Consider the following 18,169-nt stretch of genomic DNA (forward strand, 5'->3'; position numbering starts at 1 on the left):
GATTCACTGGAGAAGGGATAGGCTACCCACTCCAGTATTCTGGCCTGGAGAATTCCATGGACTGTAGTCCACAGGGTCACAAAGGACAAGATGGAGCGACTTTCATTTTCACTTTTCGTATATCCTTTAGGACAGTTTGGTATTGTTTTGCTGTTTGCTTGTCTGAGAACTTTTATCTCTCCTTCTAAGTGCTCATCTTGCTGGATAGAGTATGCTAGGTTGCAGATTTTTTTCCCTTTTAGGACCTTAAATATATCTTGCCATTCCCTTCTTGCCTGCAACTTTTCTGTAGAAACAACAACTAATAGCCTTGGCCCAGGGTGGGCTGGGGATGGGGTGGGATTCCTTTGTAATTAACTTTTGTTTTTCTCTTGCTGCCTTTGAATCTTCTCTTTAACTTCTGCCATTTTAATTGTATATGTCTTTGTTTAGGTCTCTTCAGGCTTATCTCACTTGGGACCCTCTGCTTCTGTACTAAAATATCTGTTTCCTTCTTTATTTGGAAAGTTTTCTGCCATAGTTTATTCAAATACATTTTAATCCTTTTTTTCCTCTTTATTCTCCTTCAGGAATTTCTATTATGCCTAGATTGGCATGCTTTATATTATCAAATAGGTCTCATATTGCTTTTTTTTTTTTTTTACATCTGTGTTTCTGTCTGCTGTTCTGATTGGGTGATTTCCCGTGATCAATCTTTCACATCACATATTCATTTTCTGCATTATTCAGTCTACTATTTATTGCCTTAAAGCCAACTTTTGTTTGGTACCAAAACATACCTCACTTTTAAATTGTGAGACATGTTGTAATTAGTAAGATTTGATATTCAGAGAGAAAAAGATGACTGCATTTTATCATTTTCTTTCTTCTCAGTTTTATTAGAACTTGTACTTGAATTAGGAAAGCCTGAAGTTGTAGCTTACACCTGCTGTTTTCCCCATGTGGTTTCTATTTAATGAGAAACAGTGATTTTTATATTCTTTATAAATGTGTTTGTGATTGTATTAAACTCTTATAGAATCTATTATATGTATAAATTTATATATTATATATGAATTTATACATAAGTTATAGAATAAAATATATAATGCACTTATAAAGTGTTTGCTCTGCTTTAGGATCATTGAAGAAAAAGCAGAGATCTTGTGCTGAGTGATGTTTCTTTATTTCAGGTTTAAATGTATTTACCATCCTTTTCGGCATCACGAGATCTCTGGTTTTATTCTACATCCTTATTCGTTCTTCACAAATTTTGCACAACAAAATGGTAGAGTCCATTTTGAGATCTCTGGTAGTGTTCTTCGATAGAAACTCAATAGGTAAGTCAGACACCAAGTTTTCTCAGTAAAAATGGTTGTTAACAAACCCATTTTGTGCCTTATTATAGCTTATGTTTGAAAATGGAGGAGATACTTGAAAGAAAATCACTGTCCTGTGTTGATCCATTTTCTATAAAAAGCTGATGTTTTTCCTCCTACCAGAGAAAATCTGAATATAGAAGCATATAAGCTTTTATTCCAATTTGTGTTTGTGGAAAAATAAATATTCCCTTTGCAGAATGATTTAGGAACCCATTTGTTGCCTGACATACAAAACACCATATATTTGATGGAAGTGTATTTCAGTGTTGCTGACTACTCGAGTTAGTGGTAGTGAGGTGGATGAACATATAGCCGTTATACAGAGTGAAGAAAGATTAAAACAAATATTGTATATTAATGCATATACATGGACTCTAGAAAAATGGTACTGATGAACCTATTTGCAGGAAGGAGTGGAGACTCAGATGTAGAGAATGGACTTCCAGGCACAGCAGGGGAAGGAGAGTAGCACAGACGTACAAACACTATCATGTGTAAAATAGACAGCTGGTGGGAAGTTGATATAAAACACAAGGAGCCCAGCCTGACACTTTGTGATAACCTAGAGGGGTGCAATGGGGAGGGGGGAGGGAGGCTCCAGAGGAAGGGGGTATATGTATAATTATGGCTAACTCACATTGTTGTATGGCAGAAACCAATACAACACTGTGAAGCAATTTTCCTCTAATTAAAAAAGAAATTAAAAAAATGTTGGCTGTGTTATGTGGTGTTAAGCTTCCCTGGTGGCTCAGATGATAAAAAATCAATCTACCTGCAATGTGGGAGACTTAGGTTTGATCCCTGAGTTGGGAAGATCCCCTGGAGGAGGGCATGGCAACACAGTTCAGTATTCTTGCCTAGAGAATCCACATGGACACAGGAGCCTAGTGGGCTGCAGTCCATGGGGTCACAAAGAGTCAGACACGACTGAGCGACTAAGCACAGCCCACAAGCTAAGTTATTCTTTAGGAAGGACCTTCTTACAAGGAATCTCTCTCCATGAGACAGGCTGCGCATTTCTTTCTTTCATTTCCCATCCATTTCTGGAATCACAGAGCTTCTGGCATGTGTGGACACTTTGAGGTTTACCTAAAATGGCAATGATAAATTAATTAGAAGATTGATGAAATGTAAATATCCTCTTCAATGAAATTAACTCTATAGTGGACTTTTGCTGACATGTAAGAAGAGGCTTTGTGGTACGTAGCAGGTGGATGTTCAGTAGTAAGTTTCTCAATATGAGTGTCCCTGGAGGTTTCCCAGTGGTTGATGTCTCCACCCTGTATCTTTCACCTATCCTGTTTTGGAAGGTAGCCTCTATACTGGGTTTCTTTGAGGAGTTAGTTCATCAGTGTACATGCCCACTTTATCTAATTGGTTAGATTTTTTGTGAGGCCCAGGGTGGCTTTGCTTATGCAAGTAATAATTGACAGGACCTGTTAAGGGAGGTGGGCTGGAGGTCAGACAGAAGTAGCCTTGACCTAGTCATCAACTAGCCACAGGACTGTAGGCCAAAGCAGGTGGACACTATTGGGCAGGCAGATCTCAAGGTAGGATTTGTCTGCCTTGATTTAAAAGTATGGACTCTGGAGCCAACTGCCTGGGTTCAGTACTGGTGCTAGTTACTAATAGTAATAGCAATTTATAATTATGTTAATACGTATGTGTTTGTTACTTAAATTCTCTATTTCTTGGTTTTCTTATCTGTAAAAATGAGGATTCTATTCACACCTGACTGATCTTATTTTTTTTTTCTAATTTTATTTTATTTTTAAACTTTACATTATTGTATTAGTTTTGCCAAATATCAAAATGAATCCGCCACAGGTATACATGTGTTCCCCATCCCGAACCCTCCTCCCTCCTCCCTCCCCATACCATCCCTCTGGGCCGTCCCAGTGCACCAGCCCCAAGCATCCAGCATCGTGCATCGAACCTGGACTGGCAACTCATTTCCTACATGATATTTTACATGTTTCATTGCCATTCTCCCAAAACTTCCCACCCTCTCCCTCTCCTACAGAGTCCATAAGACTGTTCTATACATCAGTGTCTCTTTTGCTGTCTCGTACACCAGGTTATTGTTACCATCTTTCTAAATTCCATATATATGCGTTAGTATACTGTATTTATGTTTTTCCTTCTGGCTTACTTCACTCTGTATAATAGGCTCCAGTTTCATCCACCTCATTAGAACTGACTCAAATGTATTCTTTTTAATGGCTGAGTAATACTCCATTGTGTATATGTACCAAAGCTTTCTTATCCATTCATCTGCTGATGGACATCTAGGTTGCTTCCATGTCTTGGCTATTATAAACAGTGCTGCGATGAACATTGGGGTACATGTGTCTCTTTCCCTTCTGGTTTCCTCAGTGTGTATGCCCAGCAGTGGGATTGCTGGATCATAAGGCAGTTCTATTTCCAGTTTTTTAAGGAATCTCCACACTGTTCTCCATAGTGGCTGTACTAGTTTGCATTCCCACCAACAGTGTAAGAGGGTTCCCTTTTCTCCACACCCTCTCCAGCATTTATTATTTGTAGACTTTTGGATCGCAGCCATTCTGACTGGTGTGAAATGGTACCTCATAGTGGTTTTGATTTGCATTTCTCTGATAATGAGTGATGTTGAGCATCTTTTCATGTGTTTGTTAGCCATCTGTATGTCTTCTTTGGAGAAATGTCTATTTAGTTCTTCCAGAGATAAATCCACGCACATATGGACACCTTATCTTTGACAAAGGAGGAAAGAATATACAATGGATTAAAGACAATCTCTTTAACAAGTGGTGCTGGGAAATCTGGTCAACCACTTGTAAAAGAGTGAAACTGACTGATCTTAATGTTGTGGGTATTGTTGTTGTGCTCAGTCATTTGGTCGTGTGTAACTCTTTGTGACCCCATGGACTATAGCCCACCAGGTTCCTCTGTCCATGGAATTTTCTAGGCAAGAATACTGGAGTGGGTTGCCATTTCTGACTCCAAGGCATCTTCTTGACCCAGGAATCAAACCCGTGTCTCTTGCATCTCCTGCATTGGCAGTCAGACTTTTTATAACTGTGCCAAGTTAGTTAATACATTCACAGTGCTTAGCACATGGTCGGTGCCTAATGAGCCTTAGTGACAATGATGACATGGTGTCTGGGAACTTCATCTCCTGTGAAGTGGAGATGCTGCTCTTCCTGTTTCACAAGACTGTTGTGAGGATTAAATAAGAATGTTGAGGGCAGCATCTTGTGTAGATTTTTCAGTGCATGTTGTTTGGCCCAGGCACTGTGAGGAGCACAGGATGGTAAAATGCAGTGGCCCACACAGATCACATCTTATTAGGAAGTTAGAACAAGGAAGTGACTGGAGGAGCCCATGCTATTATGGCTGTGAAGTTGCTCCACTTTGCCTGTTAATGTGAAAACTACACTTGTAAAGTTGGGAGCATTAAAAGGAACTGAATTTCTATTATTTCAGCCTCTGAGGTCTCATGACCACAGTTAGCCAGGTTCTTCATGTTCAAGACCTATAGGCTTCTCTAGACACTAGTTCATTTATTATTCAAGAATTTGGGACCAAGTTTAAATCTTCAAGTTCACTGATCTTAGAGCAGCCAGCACACTAATGTTTATCTTGCTTCCCCCTCCTATATCTAGTAGCAGGACTTCATTCCTTCAAGAAAATTCAAACTCAAATAAGTATCACAAAGATAAGCCTAGTTTGCCCAAAAGGTTTGGGTCAATCAATTATCTACTCACTTAGTGGTAGATTAAATTGAACTCTTTCCTATCGTATTTTCAAAAGTAGAGTTTGTAATACATAATTTAGGATGGACTTTGTTTCTGGTATATGATGTCATGAAGAGAAAACCACATATATTAGTTCACTGGAAGCTGTTTCATGGAACCATAAATTTCTGTTGACTGTCGGTCAAGCTTCCAAGTTCTGTTTTCTGTCAGTTTTCTGTCACCAAATTTCTGCTGTCTGTCAATAAAGGAGACAAAACTGCCAAACAGTTAATACATTTCCCTGGGATTTAATGTGCATTGAAGATGAATCTTAGGAGGATCAAATATTTGATACCTAATTGTTTTACTTTATAAACTATAGGCCCTTAAAAGGTAAAAGGGAGGAATGCTGATTTTTAAATGTTAATCTTGACATAGCCCTGTGAATGGAAGGAAAATAAATACCTATTTCAAAATGATGAGTCATCAGTGTTACTAGAAAACTGTTTTTTCCTTGATTTAAGATTAAGTAAACACTTGTGACACAAATAGCCAGATTAACAAAAGGTATAAAAGGCAACACCAGTGTAACCTAGACAATTAGTGGTTTATCTTACAAGATCAGCTAGTTTTATTAACAAATTGACCAATGTTTTAGACCAGGTGAGTAGATTTCACTCCTACAATGAGAAATTCTAAAAACTGAAGGAGGTTGAATTCCTTTTGGTGCCAAATTTTCTAACCACTCCCATCTCCCTTCACAAAGCAACTGTAGGAGTTTCATGCTTACTTGGCCTGGTTTTCAGGTATGTCTTCTCTTGGTTCTTGCTGTATCCAATGACTGCTTTCTAGATGAGATTAAGGTTTGAAGTCTTAGGTGCTGAAATGAGTACCTTATAAATTGTGGATAAATATTGAGTATTTTTTAAAACATACCTCATCTTTTCTCTTCCCTTAATTGTTATGTCCATTTTTTAAAATTTGATGTCAGATAAGAGAGGAAACTTTGATTGTCATCAGTATACATTTAAAATCTATTAATAGACATGGAGTTGGGATGAAGGCAGAGATGTTCCAGTGTCTCAGTTCTGCTAGGACAAAGCTTTGTAATAGCTGTGCCAGTCACTTCACTGGCACAGTCAAGATCCTTTTGACAGAAGCACAGTTATCTTAAGCAGCACTGATTCAGAGTGGTATCAGTGGTATCACTGATTCAGAGAGAGAGAGAGAGAGAAAGGCTCCTTTTGAATTAGACTGTCACACTGGAATAAGATCCATATTATTAGATTCTATTAAAGAGTTGTGAAATTTAAAGTTTGAAAATTAACCAGCAAATTAAAATGACTCTAGACTTTACCCAGACTAAATTGAATGGTTTTTCGTTATTTTTCAATAGTGGTTTTGAACCAATATGTCATGTGGTATCCATATTACCCTTGGTAAAGAAAACAGACTTTGGAGTCAGCTCTTCTGAATGTGGGAGGTCAGGGGCTGCAGCCAAGAGGAGTTACCCCACGTCTGAGGTCAGGGGCACAGCCAAGAGGAGCTATCCCACATCCAAGTTTTGCCAAAAGAACTCACTGGTCATAGCAAACATCGTCTTCCAACAACAAAAGAGAAGACTCTACACATGGATATCATCAGATGGTCAACACCGAAATCAGATTGATTATATTCTTTGCAACCAAAGATGGAGAAGCTCTATCCAGTTAGCAAAAACAAGACCGGGAGCTGACTGTGGCACAGAACATGAACTCCTTATTGCCAAATTCAGACTTAAATTGAAGAAAGTAGGGAAAACCACTAGACCATTCAGGTATGACCTAAATCAAATCCCTTATGATTATACAGTGGAAGTGAGAAATAGATTTAAGGGACTAGATCTGATAGAGTGCCTGATGAACTATGGACTGAGGTTCGTGACATTGTACAGGAGATAAGGATCAAGACCATCCCAATAGAAAAGAAATGCAAAAAAGGAAAATGGCTGTCTGAGAAGGCCTTACAAACAGCTGTGAAAAGAAGAAAAGTGGAAAGAAGAAAAGTGAAAAGCAAAGGAGAAAAGGAAAGATATTCCCATTTGAATGCAGAGTTCCAAAGAATAGAAAGGAGAGATAAGAAAGCCTTCCTCAGTGATCGGTGCAAAGAAATAGAGGAAAACAACAGAATGGGAAAGACTAGAGATCTCTTCAAGAAAATTAGAGATACCAAGGGAACATTTCATGCAAAGATGGGCTCAATAAAGGACAGCAATGGTATGGACCCAACAGAAGCAGAAGATATTAAGAAAAGTGGCAAGAATACGCAGAAGAACTATACAAAAAAGATCTTCACAACCCAGATAATCATGATGGTGTGATCACTCACCTAGAACCAGACATCCTGGAATATGAAGTCAAGTGGGCCTTAGAAAGCATCACTATGAGCAAAGCTAGTGGAGGTGATGGAATTCCAGTTGAGCTATTTCAAATCTTAAAAGATGATGCTGTGAAAGTGCTGCACTCAATACGCCAGCAAATTTGGAAAACTCAGCAGTGGCCACAGGACTGGAAAAGGTCAGTTTTCATTCCAATCCCAAAGAAAGGCAATGCCAAAGAATGCTCAACTGCCACACAATTGCACTCATCTCACACGCTAGTAAAGTAATGCTCAAAATTCTCCAAGCCAGGCTTCAGCAGTACGTGAACTGTAAACTTCCAGATGTTCAAACTGGTTTTAGAAAAGGCAGCGGAACCAGAGATCAAATGGCCAACATCTGCTGGATCATCGAGAAAGCAAGAGAGTTCGAGAAAATCATCTAGTTCTGTTTTATTGACTGTGCCAAAGCCTTTGACTGTGTGGATTACCATAAACTGGAAAATTCTGAAAGAGATGGGAATACCAGACCACCTTACCTGTCTCTTGAGAAACCTATATGCAGGTCAGGAAGCAACAGTTAGAACTGGACATGGAACAATGGACTGGTTCCAAATAGGAAAAGGAGTAAGTCAAGGCTGTATATTGTCACCCTGCTTATTCAACTTATATGCAGAGTACATCATGAGAGACGCTGGTCTGGAAGAAGCCCAAGCTGGAATCAAGATTGCTGGGAGAAATATCAATAACCTCAGATATGCAGATGACACCACCCTTCTGGCAGAAAGTGAAGAAGAACAAAAGAGTCTCTATGAAAGTGAAAGAGGAGAGTGAAAAAGTTGACTTAAAGCTCAACATTCAGAAAACTAAGATCATGGCATCTGGTCCCATCACTTCATGGCAAATAGATGGGGAAACAGTGGAAACAGTGTCAGACTTTATTTTTGGGGGCTCCAAAATTACTGCAGATGGTAATTGCAGCCATGAAAGTAAAAAACGCTTACTCCTTGGAAGGAAACTTATGAGCAACCTAGATAGCATATTAAAAAACAGAGACATTACTTTGCCAACATAAGGTATAGTTTTTACAGTGATCACGTATGGATGTGAGAGTTGGACTGTGAAGAAAGCTGAGCACCAAAGAATTCATGCTTTTGAACTGTGGTGTTGAAGAAGACTTTGAGACTCCCTTGGACTGTAAGGAAATCCAACAAGTCCATCCTAAAGGAGATTAGTCCTGGGTTTTCATTGGAAGGACTGATGTTGAAGTTGAAACTCCAGTACTTTGGCCACCTCATGTGAAGAGTTGACTCATTGGAAAACACCTTGATTCTGGGAAGGATTGAGGGCAGGAGGAGAAGTGTACGGCAGAGGATGAGATGGCTGGATGGCATCACCAACTCGATGGACATGAATTTGGGTAAACTTCGGGAGTTGGTGATGGATAGGGAGGCCTGGCGTGCTGCGATTCATGGGGTTGCAAAGAGTCAGACATAACTGAGCGACTGGACTGAACTGAACTTCTGAATGTGAATCCCATTCCAGCCACCAAGAGACAGGTCTTTGTCAAGTTTAACCTCTGTTGACCTCAACTTTTTCTGTAGAGTAGAGATAATAGTACTCAACTATTACTAGTACTCAACTATTACTAGTACTCAACTATTACTTAGTACTCTACTAAGCAGAGATAATATTCTCAACGTTTTTGTGTGTGAGAACAAGGAGAATTAATACATGTAAAGCATTTAAAGAAATGCATAGCAAATAGCTGGCATTAACTGATTGTTTGATTAACTGACCTGATGCAACGTTATGGATTTTTTGGTCTTTTTCTTCTATAAAATCCAAATTAATATGATAAATTTGATAAAACAATTGGGAATGGGAAACGATGCGTGTGATTTCCCAGATGCAAGGAAAAATAGAAAAATAACTAAGACAAATAAACCACAAAAAATCCACAGCATGTTTTTCCTTTGTTTACTTGTTTTGTCCTTGTTTCTGTTTTCATCAGGGCTTTGCTTCACTCATGAGTTCATTTTAATTTGGTTTCAGAGGGAGAGCTTAATTTTGCATATAAGCACCAAACATCTGGTTTACTTTTTGCTTGAAAATGATACGGCAGAGAGGGTGGGAAGATTTGGGAGAATGACATTGAAACATGTAAAATATCATGTAAGAAACGAGTTGCCAGTCCAGGTTCGATGCACGATACTGGATGCTTGGGGCTAGTGCACTGGGACGACCCAGAGGGATGGTATGGGGAGGGAGGAGGGAGGAGGGTTCAGGATGGGGAACACATGTATACCTGTGGTGGATTCATTTCGATATTTGGCAAAACTAATACAATTATGTAAAGTTTAAAAATAAAATAAAATTTAAAAAAAATAAAAAAAAAAAGAAAGAAAATGATAAGGCAAAAGTTTCTTACAGGTCTATTGTGTAATAGACAGCTGGAAATTTTATAAAGTTATAAGTTCTATTTAAAATGAACATTGGAATTATTCCAGGGAAGTGGATGCACTTTTTAAGAGTAGCAGGAATTTACTATAGTTTTAAAAAAGGTTATTACTGGTCAAAACGTAGAATGTCTATGTATTCAGCTTTTTCAAAAAGTATGAAAAATGACAAATTTCTCAAGTGAGAATTAAAGTTGACCTAAGACAGTTTTAGATTGTCAAAGCTTCAAATTTCATTACAGGATGTTTTTAGAGACATTCTGTGTTTTGTTCAGTCTGGTTAAATCCAGGCAGTCTTTCTGCATTTCTAACACATGGACAGTCTGATACCTCAAAACTTCCTTTTATGCAAAATATGGTTAAAGCAACCTGGGATAAAAATGAGATTCCTGGTCAGTTCTTATAAGCTGTAGATTATCTTTTTAAAGCTGTTAAAGGCATAACAAATGCAACAGAATAAATACTGCCCAATTAGCATTAGCAAACTAACCATGTAAATGTCATAACTTACCATTTGGGATATATAATGGCATTAAGGTAGGTGAAGAAATGCATAGTTTTGGGTAGAGAGACCTGAGTGAAGACAGAGAGCACTTACTCGATGAACACCTGGCTGTCAGGTAGCTGTGTGTCTTAGGCAGGGAGCATCTACTTGTCCTGAGTCTTACATTCAGCCTCAATCATGTCTGAAAGGCCTGAAACTCTGAAATGAATGATTCTGTCATCCTGTAGAACTCGCTTATATACATTTAATGAAAAAGAAAAGCAAAAATAGCTTATAAAACTTCAGAGGATTTTTGTGATAGTAGTTTCCATATACCATCTAATGTTTCAGAGATCTGCTGCATGACAGAGGTTTCAACTTTTGGCAGTTATAATTCTCTCAAAGATAGGAGCCACAGACTGCATTTTGCCCTGAAGGGCATTCGAGGTGCACTGGGCCAGGAAAAGTACCCTTCTTGGAGACAAAGTGCATGTACTTTTTAGGAGTGCATTCCTGTGACAGGAGGAGTCAACTGACAGGTGATGTCCTGTTCCCCCAGAATGAGCAGTTCTCACCTGGCCCACGTCTCTCATGGCTACCCCAGTTCTTATGGCTCATGGTTTAAGAATCCCCCCCAAATCATAAAACAATGCATATGGGCATTTTCCAGTGGACATGCTCCATAGCTTTTATCAGAGATCCTGCTCAGTGACAATCTTCCAAACCTTCAGTCTTTAGGATATATTGTTTTCATGGATTCTGAGAAGGGAAATAAAATCAATGATGATAAGTTACCTTTTAGTCATTAAGAAATATTTCTGTTTTCCTACCTATATGCCTCTGGTCTTCTTGGATGCTTAAGCATGAGTCTGTGTTTGCCCCACCTGCTATACCTCTGCAAATAACGATTTATTACCCGTGTAGTTAGCTCATAACTTGGAAATGGCAGGAATCCACAATTTTTCAAAATGTAAGGTGCTATAAACTTTTTTAAGGAAAAAAAAATTAGAGAGTTTGTAATTATGCTTATTTAAAAAGTATCAGCAAAATTAGTGTAATAATTGGGATTAATTTAAGTATTTTGTAGCTGTTTACCAATTTGGCACTTGGTAGATATCTCAGGTTGGATTGATATAAAGGAGGAAACTTTCTCAAATCCACCAACCTTTCTTGATACTGCCACGAGATTCCCCCCACCAATTCTTTTAAAAAATGCCTCAATTTCAATTCCCCACTGACGGTCATTTGGTATTTTTATTTCTCTAGGTATCATCCTATTTTCTCTTTCTTTACCACTGACATTGGCATATTTCCTATGACTCTGTAATATATTAAATATATATATATATATGTACTTTAAAAATATTGTTTTCATTTGTTCATGAATTCTTTCTCTTAAAGGGTGTGACTGGGGAAATGAGTAATTTCTCATATCCTGTTCTTTCAGGAAGAATTTTAAATCGTTTCTGCAAAGACATTGGGCTTATGGATGACTTACTGCCCCTGACATTTCAAGATTTAATCCAGGTAACAAAGCAGTCCTGTCAGAGTTCTCACAGGGAATAGTAAAGTGCCTGTTTTTCAAGGCCTTTTCACACTGGTTAAGGGTGGGCTTTCAGCCTGGTGATGTGCTTGTTACCTTCAGAGAAGGTCATGGTTGTGAGAGAAAGGGGCGGCTGTGATAGGGAGGCTGAGTTAACATGAGTAACTCCTGGGGCAGAAGTGGCTCCACAGTCACGATGAGGTTGGTCTGAAGCAGCGACATGCTGGGCAAGTGATCCTCCCTCTGCCTTCCAGATGTCTGGTGTGGATTTCCTTTACTGTGAGCACATTTCATAACAGAAACAAGCACCTCTCATAGAGAGATAGCTTAGATGAGCTAAATTATGCATTGTATTACCACAAAGGACACATATTTACTGCAACTTTTTTGTTTTGTTTTGGATAAAGCCAGGTGTGGTTACTTATAAAGATATGTAATAATAAGGTGAAAATTTCATGACTACAGCCATGAAATTAAAAGATGCTTACTCCTTGGAAGGAAAGTTATGACCAAGCTAGATAGCATATTCAAAAGCAGAGACATTACTTTGCCAACAAAAGTTCATCTAGTCAAGGCTACGGTTTTTCCTGTGGTCATGTATGGATGTGAGAGTTGGACTGTGAAGAAGGCTGAGCACTGAAGAATTGATGCTTTTGAACTGTGGTGTTGGAGAAGACTCTTCAGGGTCCCTTGGACTGCAAGGAGATCCAACCAGTCCATTCTGAAGGAGATCAACCCTGGGATTTCTTTGGAAGGAATGATGCTAAAGCTGAAACTCCAGTACTTTGGCCACCTCATGCGAAGAGTTGACTCATTGGAAAAGACTCTGATGCTGGGAGGGATTGGGGGCAGGAGGAGAAGGGGACGACAGAGGATGAGATGGCTGGATGTCATCACTGACTCGATGGACGTGAGTCTGAGTGAACTCCGGGAATTGGTGATGGACAGGGAGGCCTGGTGTGCTGCAATTCATGGGATCGCAAAGAGTCGGACACGACTGAGCGACTGATCTGATCTGAACACCTTTACCAGGACAGTAGAGAGGAGTTGTTTAAGATACAAAGCTTTTAAAGGAAAGTGCATCTAAGCCCATAATTTGAGCATGGGATCAAAGTCATCTCAGAAATTTTGTTTTTGTAGGTAGCTTTTCACATGTTGAGTGCTGTAACTTAAGGTATTTAAGCAAACAAACAACCCTACAGAAATATCTTTTATCCAGATGTTATGGAACCAGGTCCCACTGCTCACCACCTACATGATCAATACTCATAAATATTAGTAGGAAGAATAATTGCCTTTAACCCAAATGCCAGCAATTGGGAGATGGGGAGATGGTGGATTCAGCGTCCCCCAGAAACTACCTCTGAAGAGTATGCTCAACCATGAAAGTTTTTAAAGGGAAAAAGGGAAGTAATTAGTTGATCAGGGAGATGGAGGTCAGAGTCATCACCGTCCCCCACTGTGTGCAGGTTTGTCGACTTCTCATGCTCTTTCTTCAGATGCCATCTTGTTCACAAAATTAGTGAAGGGGAAGCTAGGGAAGAGATCAAGTCATCCTTTAATTAATCATTCTTCATTTCCACTGTGATCCATGGAAAGAATCAACAGATTAAGCAAGGTATTGTGTGATCAAGGCTTCCCTGGTGGCTCAGATGGTAAAGAATCCACCTGCAGTAAAGCAGACCTGGGTTTGATCCCTGAGTTGGGAAGATCCCCTGGAGGAGGGAATGGCAAACCCCTCTGGTAGTCTTTCCTTGAGAATCCCCATGGACAAAGGAGCCTGGTGGGCTACAATCCATGGGGTCACAAAGAGTCCGACACAACTGAGTGACTAACCACAGCACAGTATGTGACTAAAAGATCTGCAGGTTGTGCTAAGCCTAGAGATGCATAGAATATAGAGATATCTGGTTTAAGATTAAGACAAAGAGTGCCTCCTACAGAAAACTCTTTCCTGTCAAAAGATGATTACACTGCCTTTGTTTTGTCTGTGAAACTTGAGGTTCTAAAGAATGATTTGGGGTCACTTCAGCTCTCATCTCATTCAGTGCTGTTGTTCATGTGGGATGTTTCTCCTGTTGCTTAATTCTTTTTACCTTTTAGTGACCAAGCTTGTGGGGACTTTTTCGTTTCCAAGTAGTAATTGTGGAAATGAAATGCATTTATCAAAAATTGCACACAGAAAAAATGCAGCAATGATTATCTGACTGCAGGCCACATAGCCTGTGGACAAAGTTTTCTCCTGTTCACTAATGTGAGCTAAGCTGAGACTTGGAGGCAGACTGTTTTTACTGCACAGATATCTGATTGTTTTCTCCTCTGCAACCTTATTTTCTAAATTAGTCATGTAGGTTAGGTATATAATTTATCCCCAGAATCAATTTCTCACTAAATCAATATTCTATTTTGACAGTGATTATTAATTACATTAAATTTTTGTGAAGAATTCTCTTTGCTACTGCAAACTAAGCCAAGGTTGAGTTTCCACAACTGGCTGGCCCACTGTGTGCTTAGCCCATGGTTAATTAGCCCTCATAAATCCAAATCCATCACATATTTTCGAATGTTTTTTAAGAGGGACAGGGAGAGATGCTACTTGATTTTAAGTGTAAAACGATCTCAGTCATGTGAGGAGAGAAAATCTTAGTCTCTCTGATTTCCAATCCCAGCTCTGTCAGTTTTAATTCAATTATCTTAGATCTTAGGACCTTGAGGCATACTGCAGATAATGAAATAAGAGTCTGGGATGAGCAGGGCACCTGCATATTCTTCACTGAGCAGGTGGTAGTTAAATCTGTGAAGGTGATAAGATTGCCCAGAGAGAGGGAAGCATCTTAGGAGAAAGATCAGAAGCTTAAGCAAGCCTTCATATTGACAGAGAAACCAGCCTGTGAAATTCATTTCTGAAGTGTCTTCTTAGAATCCTCTAAGAAAAGTGTTCACATATTCTTCCCTGTGTTTCCATAGCACTCTGGGCCTTGTGCAAACCATCACGGATTTGTATCCAACTAAGGTCTGCCCAAAGAAAGGCAAGGCCAAAGAATGCTCAAACTACCGCACAATTGCACTCATCTCACATGCTAGTAAAGTAATGCTCAAAATTCTCCAAGCCAGGCTTCAGCAATATGTGAACTGTGAACTTCCAGATGTTCAAGCTGGTTTTAGAAAAGGCAGAGGAACCAGAGATCAAATTGCCAACATCCACTGGATCATCAAAAAAGCAAAAAATATTCCAGAAAAATATCTATTTCTACTGTATTGACTAGGCCAAAGCCTTTGACTGTGTGAATCACAATAAACTGTGGAAAATTCTGAAAGAGATGGGGATACCAGACCACCTGACTTGCCTCTTGAGAAACCTGTATGCAGGTCAGGAAGCAACAGTTAGAACTGGACATGGAACAACAGACTGGTTCCAAATAGGAAAAGGAGTACGTCAAGGCTGTATATTGTCACCCTGCTTATTTAACTTATATGCAGAGTACATCATGAGAAACGTTGGGCTGGAAGAAGCACAAGCTGGAATCAAGATTGCCGGGAGAAATATCAATAACCTCAGATATGCAGATGACACCTCCCTTATGGCAGAAAGTGAAGAAGAACTAAAAAGCCTCTTGATGAAAGTGAAAGTGGAGAGTGAAAAAGTTGGCTTAAAGCTCAACATTCAGAAAACGAAGATCATGGCATCTGGTCCCATCACTTCATGGGAAATAGATGGGGAAACAATCCATTGCTTCAGTGACAGACTTTATTTTGGGGGGCTCCAAAATCACTGCAGATGGTGACTGCAGCCATCAAATTAAAAGATGCTTACTCCTTGGAAGGAAAGTTATGACCAACCTAGATAACATATTCAAAACCAGAGACATTACTTTGCCAACAAAGGTTCGTCTAGTCAAGGCTATGGTTTTTCCTGTGGTCATGTATGGATGTGAGAGTTGGACTGTGAAGAAGGCTGAGCGCCGAAGAATTGATGCTTTTGAACTGTGGTGTTGGATAAGACACTTGAGAGTCCCTTGGACTGCAAGGAGATCCAACCAGTCCATTCTGAAGGAGATCAGCCCTGGGATTTCTTTGGAAGGAATGATGCTAAAGCTGAAACTCCAGTACTTTGGCCACCTCATGCAAAGAGTTGACTCATTGGAAAAGACTCTGATGCTGGGAGGGTTTGGGGGCAGGAGGAGAAGGGGACGACAGAGGATGAGATGGCTGGATGGCATCACTGACTCGATGGATGTGAGTCTGAGTGAACTCTGGGAGTTGGTGATGGACAGGGAGGCCTGGTGTGCTGCGATTCATGGGGTGGCAAAGAGTCAGACACAACTGAGCGGCTGAACTGAACTGAAGGTCTGTAACCTTCAGAGTTCTTGGTCCAGGCCATGTAAATCTGCACATCTTCATTATTCACTCCACTTTCATAACAGGCAGATGCTAAGTGTTGACTGCATTCTTGCCTGAAGCTTTCCACCATCATATTATACTTTTCTTGATAAAGATACTTAAATCAGAGTCAGCCAAGGACTTGAGTTTTTAGTCTACCTGCTGCTTTTTTGGGCCAAGATCACTTCCCAATATAAAATCACCTTGTGGGGTGAGGTGATGATTAAGTGAAATGTTTGTGGAACTCTTAGCACATGCAAACACCTGGTAAATGGTATCTGCTGTTGCAATAACCACTCACCTTTGAAATGGACATTTTAAATACTTAGCATAATGTTACTTAGCTGTATGTTGGGAACAAGCCTAAATATGTCATAATGGCTCAAGACATGACCTCTCTGGCTCCATGACTTAGGCTTTGCAGTCTCCAGTCTCCATCAAGTTGCTTTTCCTCTTGTGCCTCAGTGTCTCGATCTGTAAAATGAGATAACACTGTTACTTGATAGGGCTATTGTAAAGATTATTGACTTCACACATGTGAAGTTTCGATTGTGCAGCCCTGTACACAGTCAGCACTCAGTATATATTAACTAAGGATGGAAAACCAAGAAAGTGGAATTCTTACTTCCAAAGGTAGACATTTCCATTTTCCCCCCTTTTACTGGGCTTAGAATTTATAATTGACCACTTTTTTATCCCTGCGTGTATAGCTAAGGTTTCTGAATTTCTCATCTGTGATATCTTCTTGTTCATCTGTTTAGTATCAGTAACACCTACTGACTCCTGATAGTTTGGGATTCAACAACTACCCTCTGAGTCTCAAACATTCTCATCCATTAAAGATAGTACTGCCTAGGGGAGTTCTCTGGTGTCTACTGGTGAGGACTGCTAGGATTGATTTATTTCACTGCTGTGGCCCAGGTTCAATCCCTGGTCAGGGAACTGAGATCCCGCCAGATTCATGGCATGGCCAAAATAAAAAGTAATGCCTGCCTCATAGGGTTACTGAGTGTATCAAAAGAGCTAACGCCTAGAAAGTTCTTATCATAGTGTTGGACACATGCAATACATATTGTAATGAGCACCTATAATTTTTTTTCCTTTGGATAGGAAAGCTTTCCCTGCCATTCCAACACATCTTTTGAGGAAAGAAGTTTAATCCTAACAGAACAATCTATTAAAGTTTATCTTTGAAAAGAATCCTTCATAAGGAGGCCTCCGTGTCTTTCTTCACTATTTCAGACATTTCTACTTGTGATTGGCGTGGTGATCGTGATGGTGGCTATGATTCCTTGGACTGTGATACCCCTGGCTCTCCTTGGCCTCATTTTCCTCCTGCTTCAGCTCTATTTCCTAAATACATCAGGAGATGTCAAACGCCTGGAATGTGCAAGTGAGTACCAGGGCTCTCAGGCTAGGGTGGCAGTGCAGGCTGGCTTCCGTTTATGCCATAATTACCCAGACCCCCGATATCCTGCAGACTCTATCTTGGAATTTCTCCCTAGATCAACATTAGGTAATTGCATATTATAGCCCTTGTGAGTCAGTGTGGCCCTTAAAGCAAGCACAGCTGGTGGCGGGTCACCTGCAGCTTTTGCATTTCAGCACAAGGAAAGCGAATGTGAACCCCATGAGGACAGGGACTGCTTCTGTCTAGCTCACGGCACACTCCGTGACATAGCAGCCACTCAGTAAACATTTTTCTAAACATAAAATGTTATATCATGTTGCAATTAATGCAGAAGGAAAATAGGGAATTTTTCTTTCCCAGACTTACGAGAAATAAGGAAAGAAAAAGATTAGGAAAAGGAAAAGAGGCATCAGGAAATATATTCACAATGTCAGAGGTGATACATTTGGATAATACATTC

General features: G+C 39.8%; 1 protein-coding gene across 1 annotated transcript in view; it reads left to right on the plus strand.

Annotated features, from left to right (window-relative positions):
* LOC113888438 (multidrug resistance-associated protein 4-like) overlaps nucleotides 1-18,169 on the plus strand; it is a 131,040-nt gene that overhangs the window by 74,022 nt on the left and 38,849 nt on the right. The window contains exons 20-22 of the mRNA XM_027535566.1: nucleotides 1,173-1,319; nucleotides 11,823-11,902; nucleotides 17,541-17,691. Of these exons, the coding sequence (XP_027391367.1) occupies nucleotides 1,173-1,319; nucleotides 11,823-11,902; nucleotides 17,541-17,691 (378 nt within the window). The remainder of the gene's footprint in view (nucleotides 1-1,172; nucleotides 1,320-11,822; nucleotides 11,903-17,540; nucleotides 17,692-18,169) is intronic.

The sequence above is a fragment of the Bos indicus x Bos taurus genome, unplaced genomic scaffold (genome assembly GCF_003369695.1).
Source record: "Bos indicus x Bos taurus breed Angus x Brahman F1 hybrid unplaced genomic scaffold, Bos_hybrid_MaternalHap_v2.0 SuperScaffold_100135, whole genome shotgun sequence".
NCBI classification, from domain to species: Eukaryota; Metazoa; Chordata; class Mammalia; order Artiodactyla; family Bovidae; genus Bos; species Bos indicus x Bos taurus.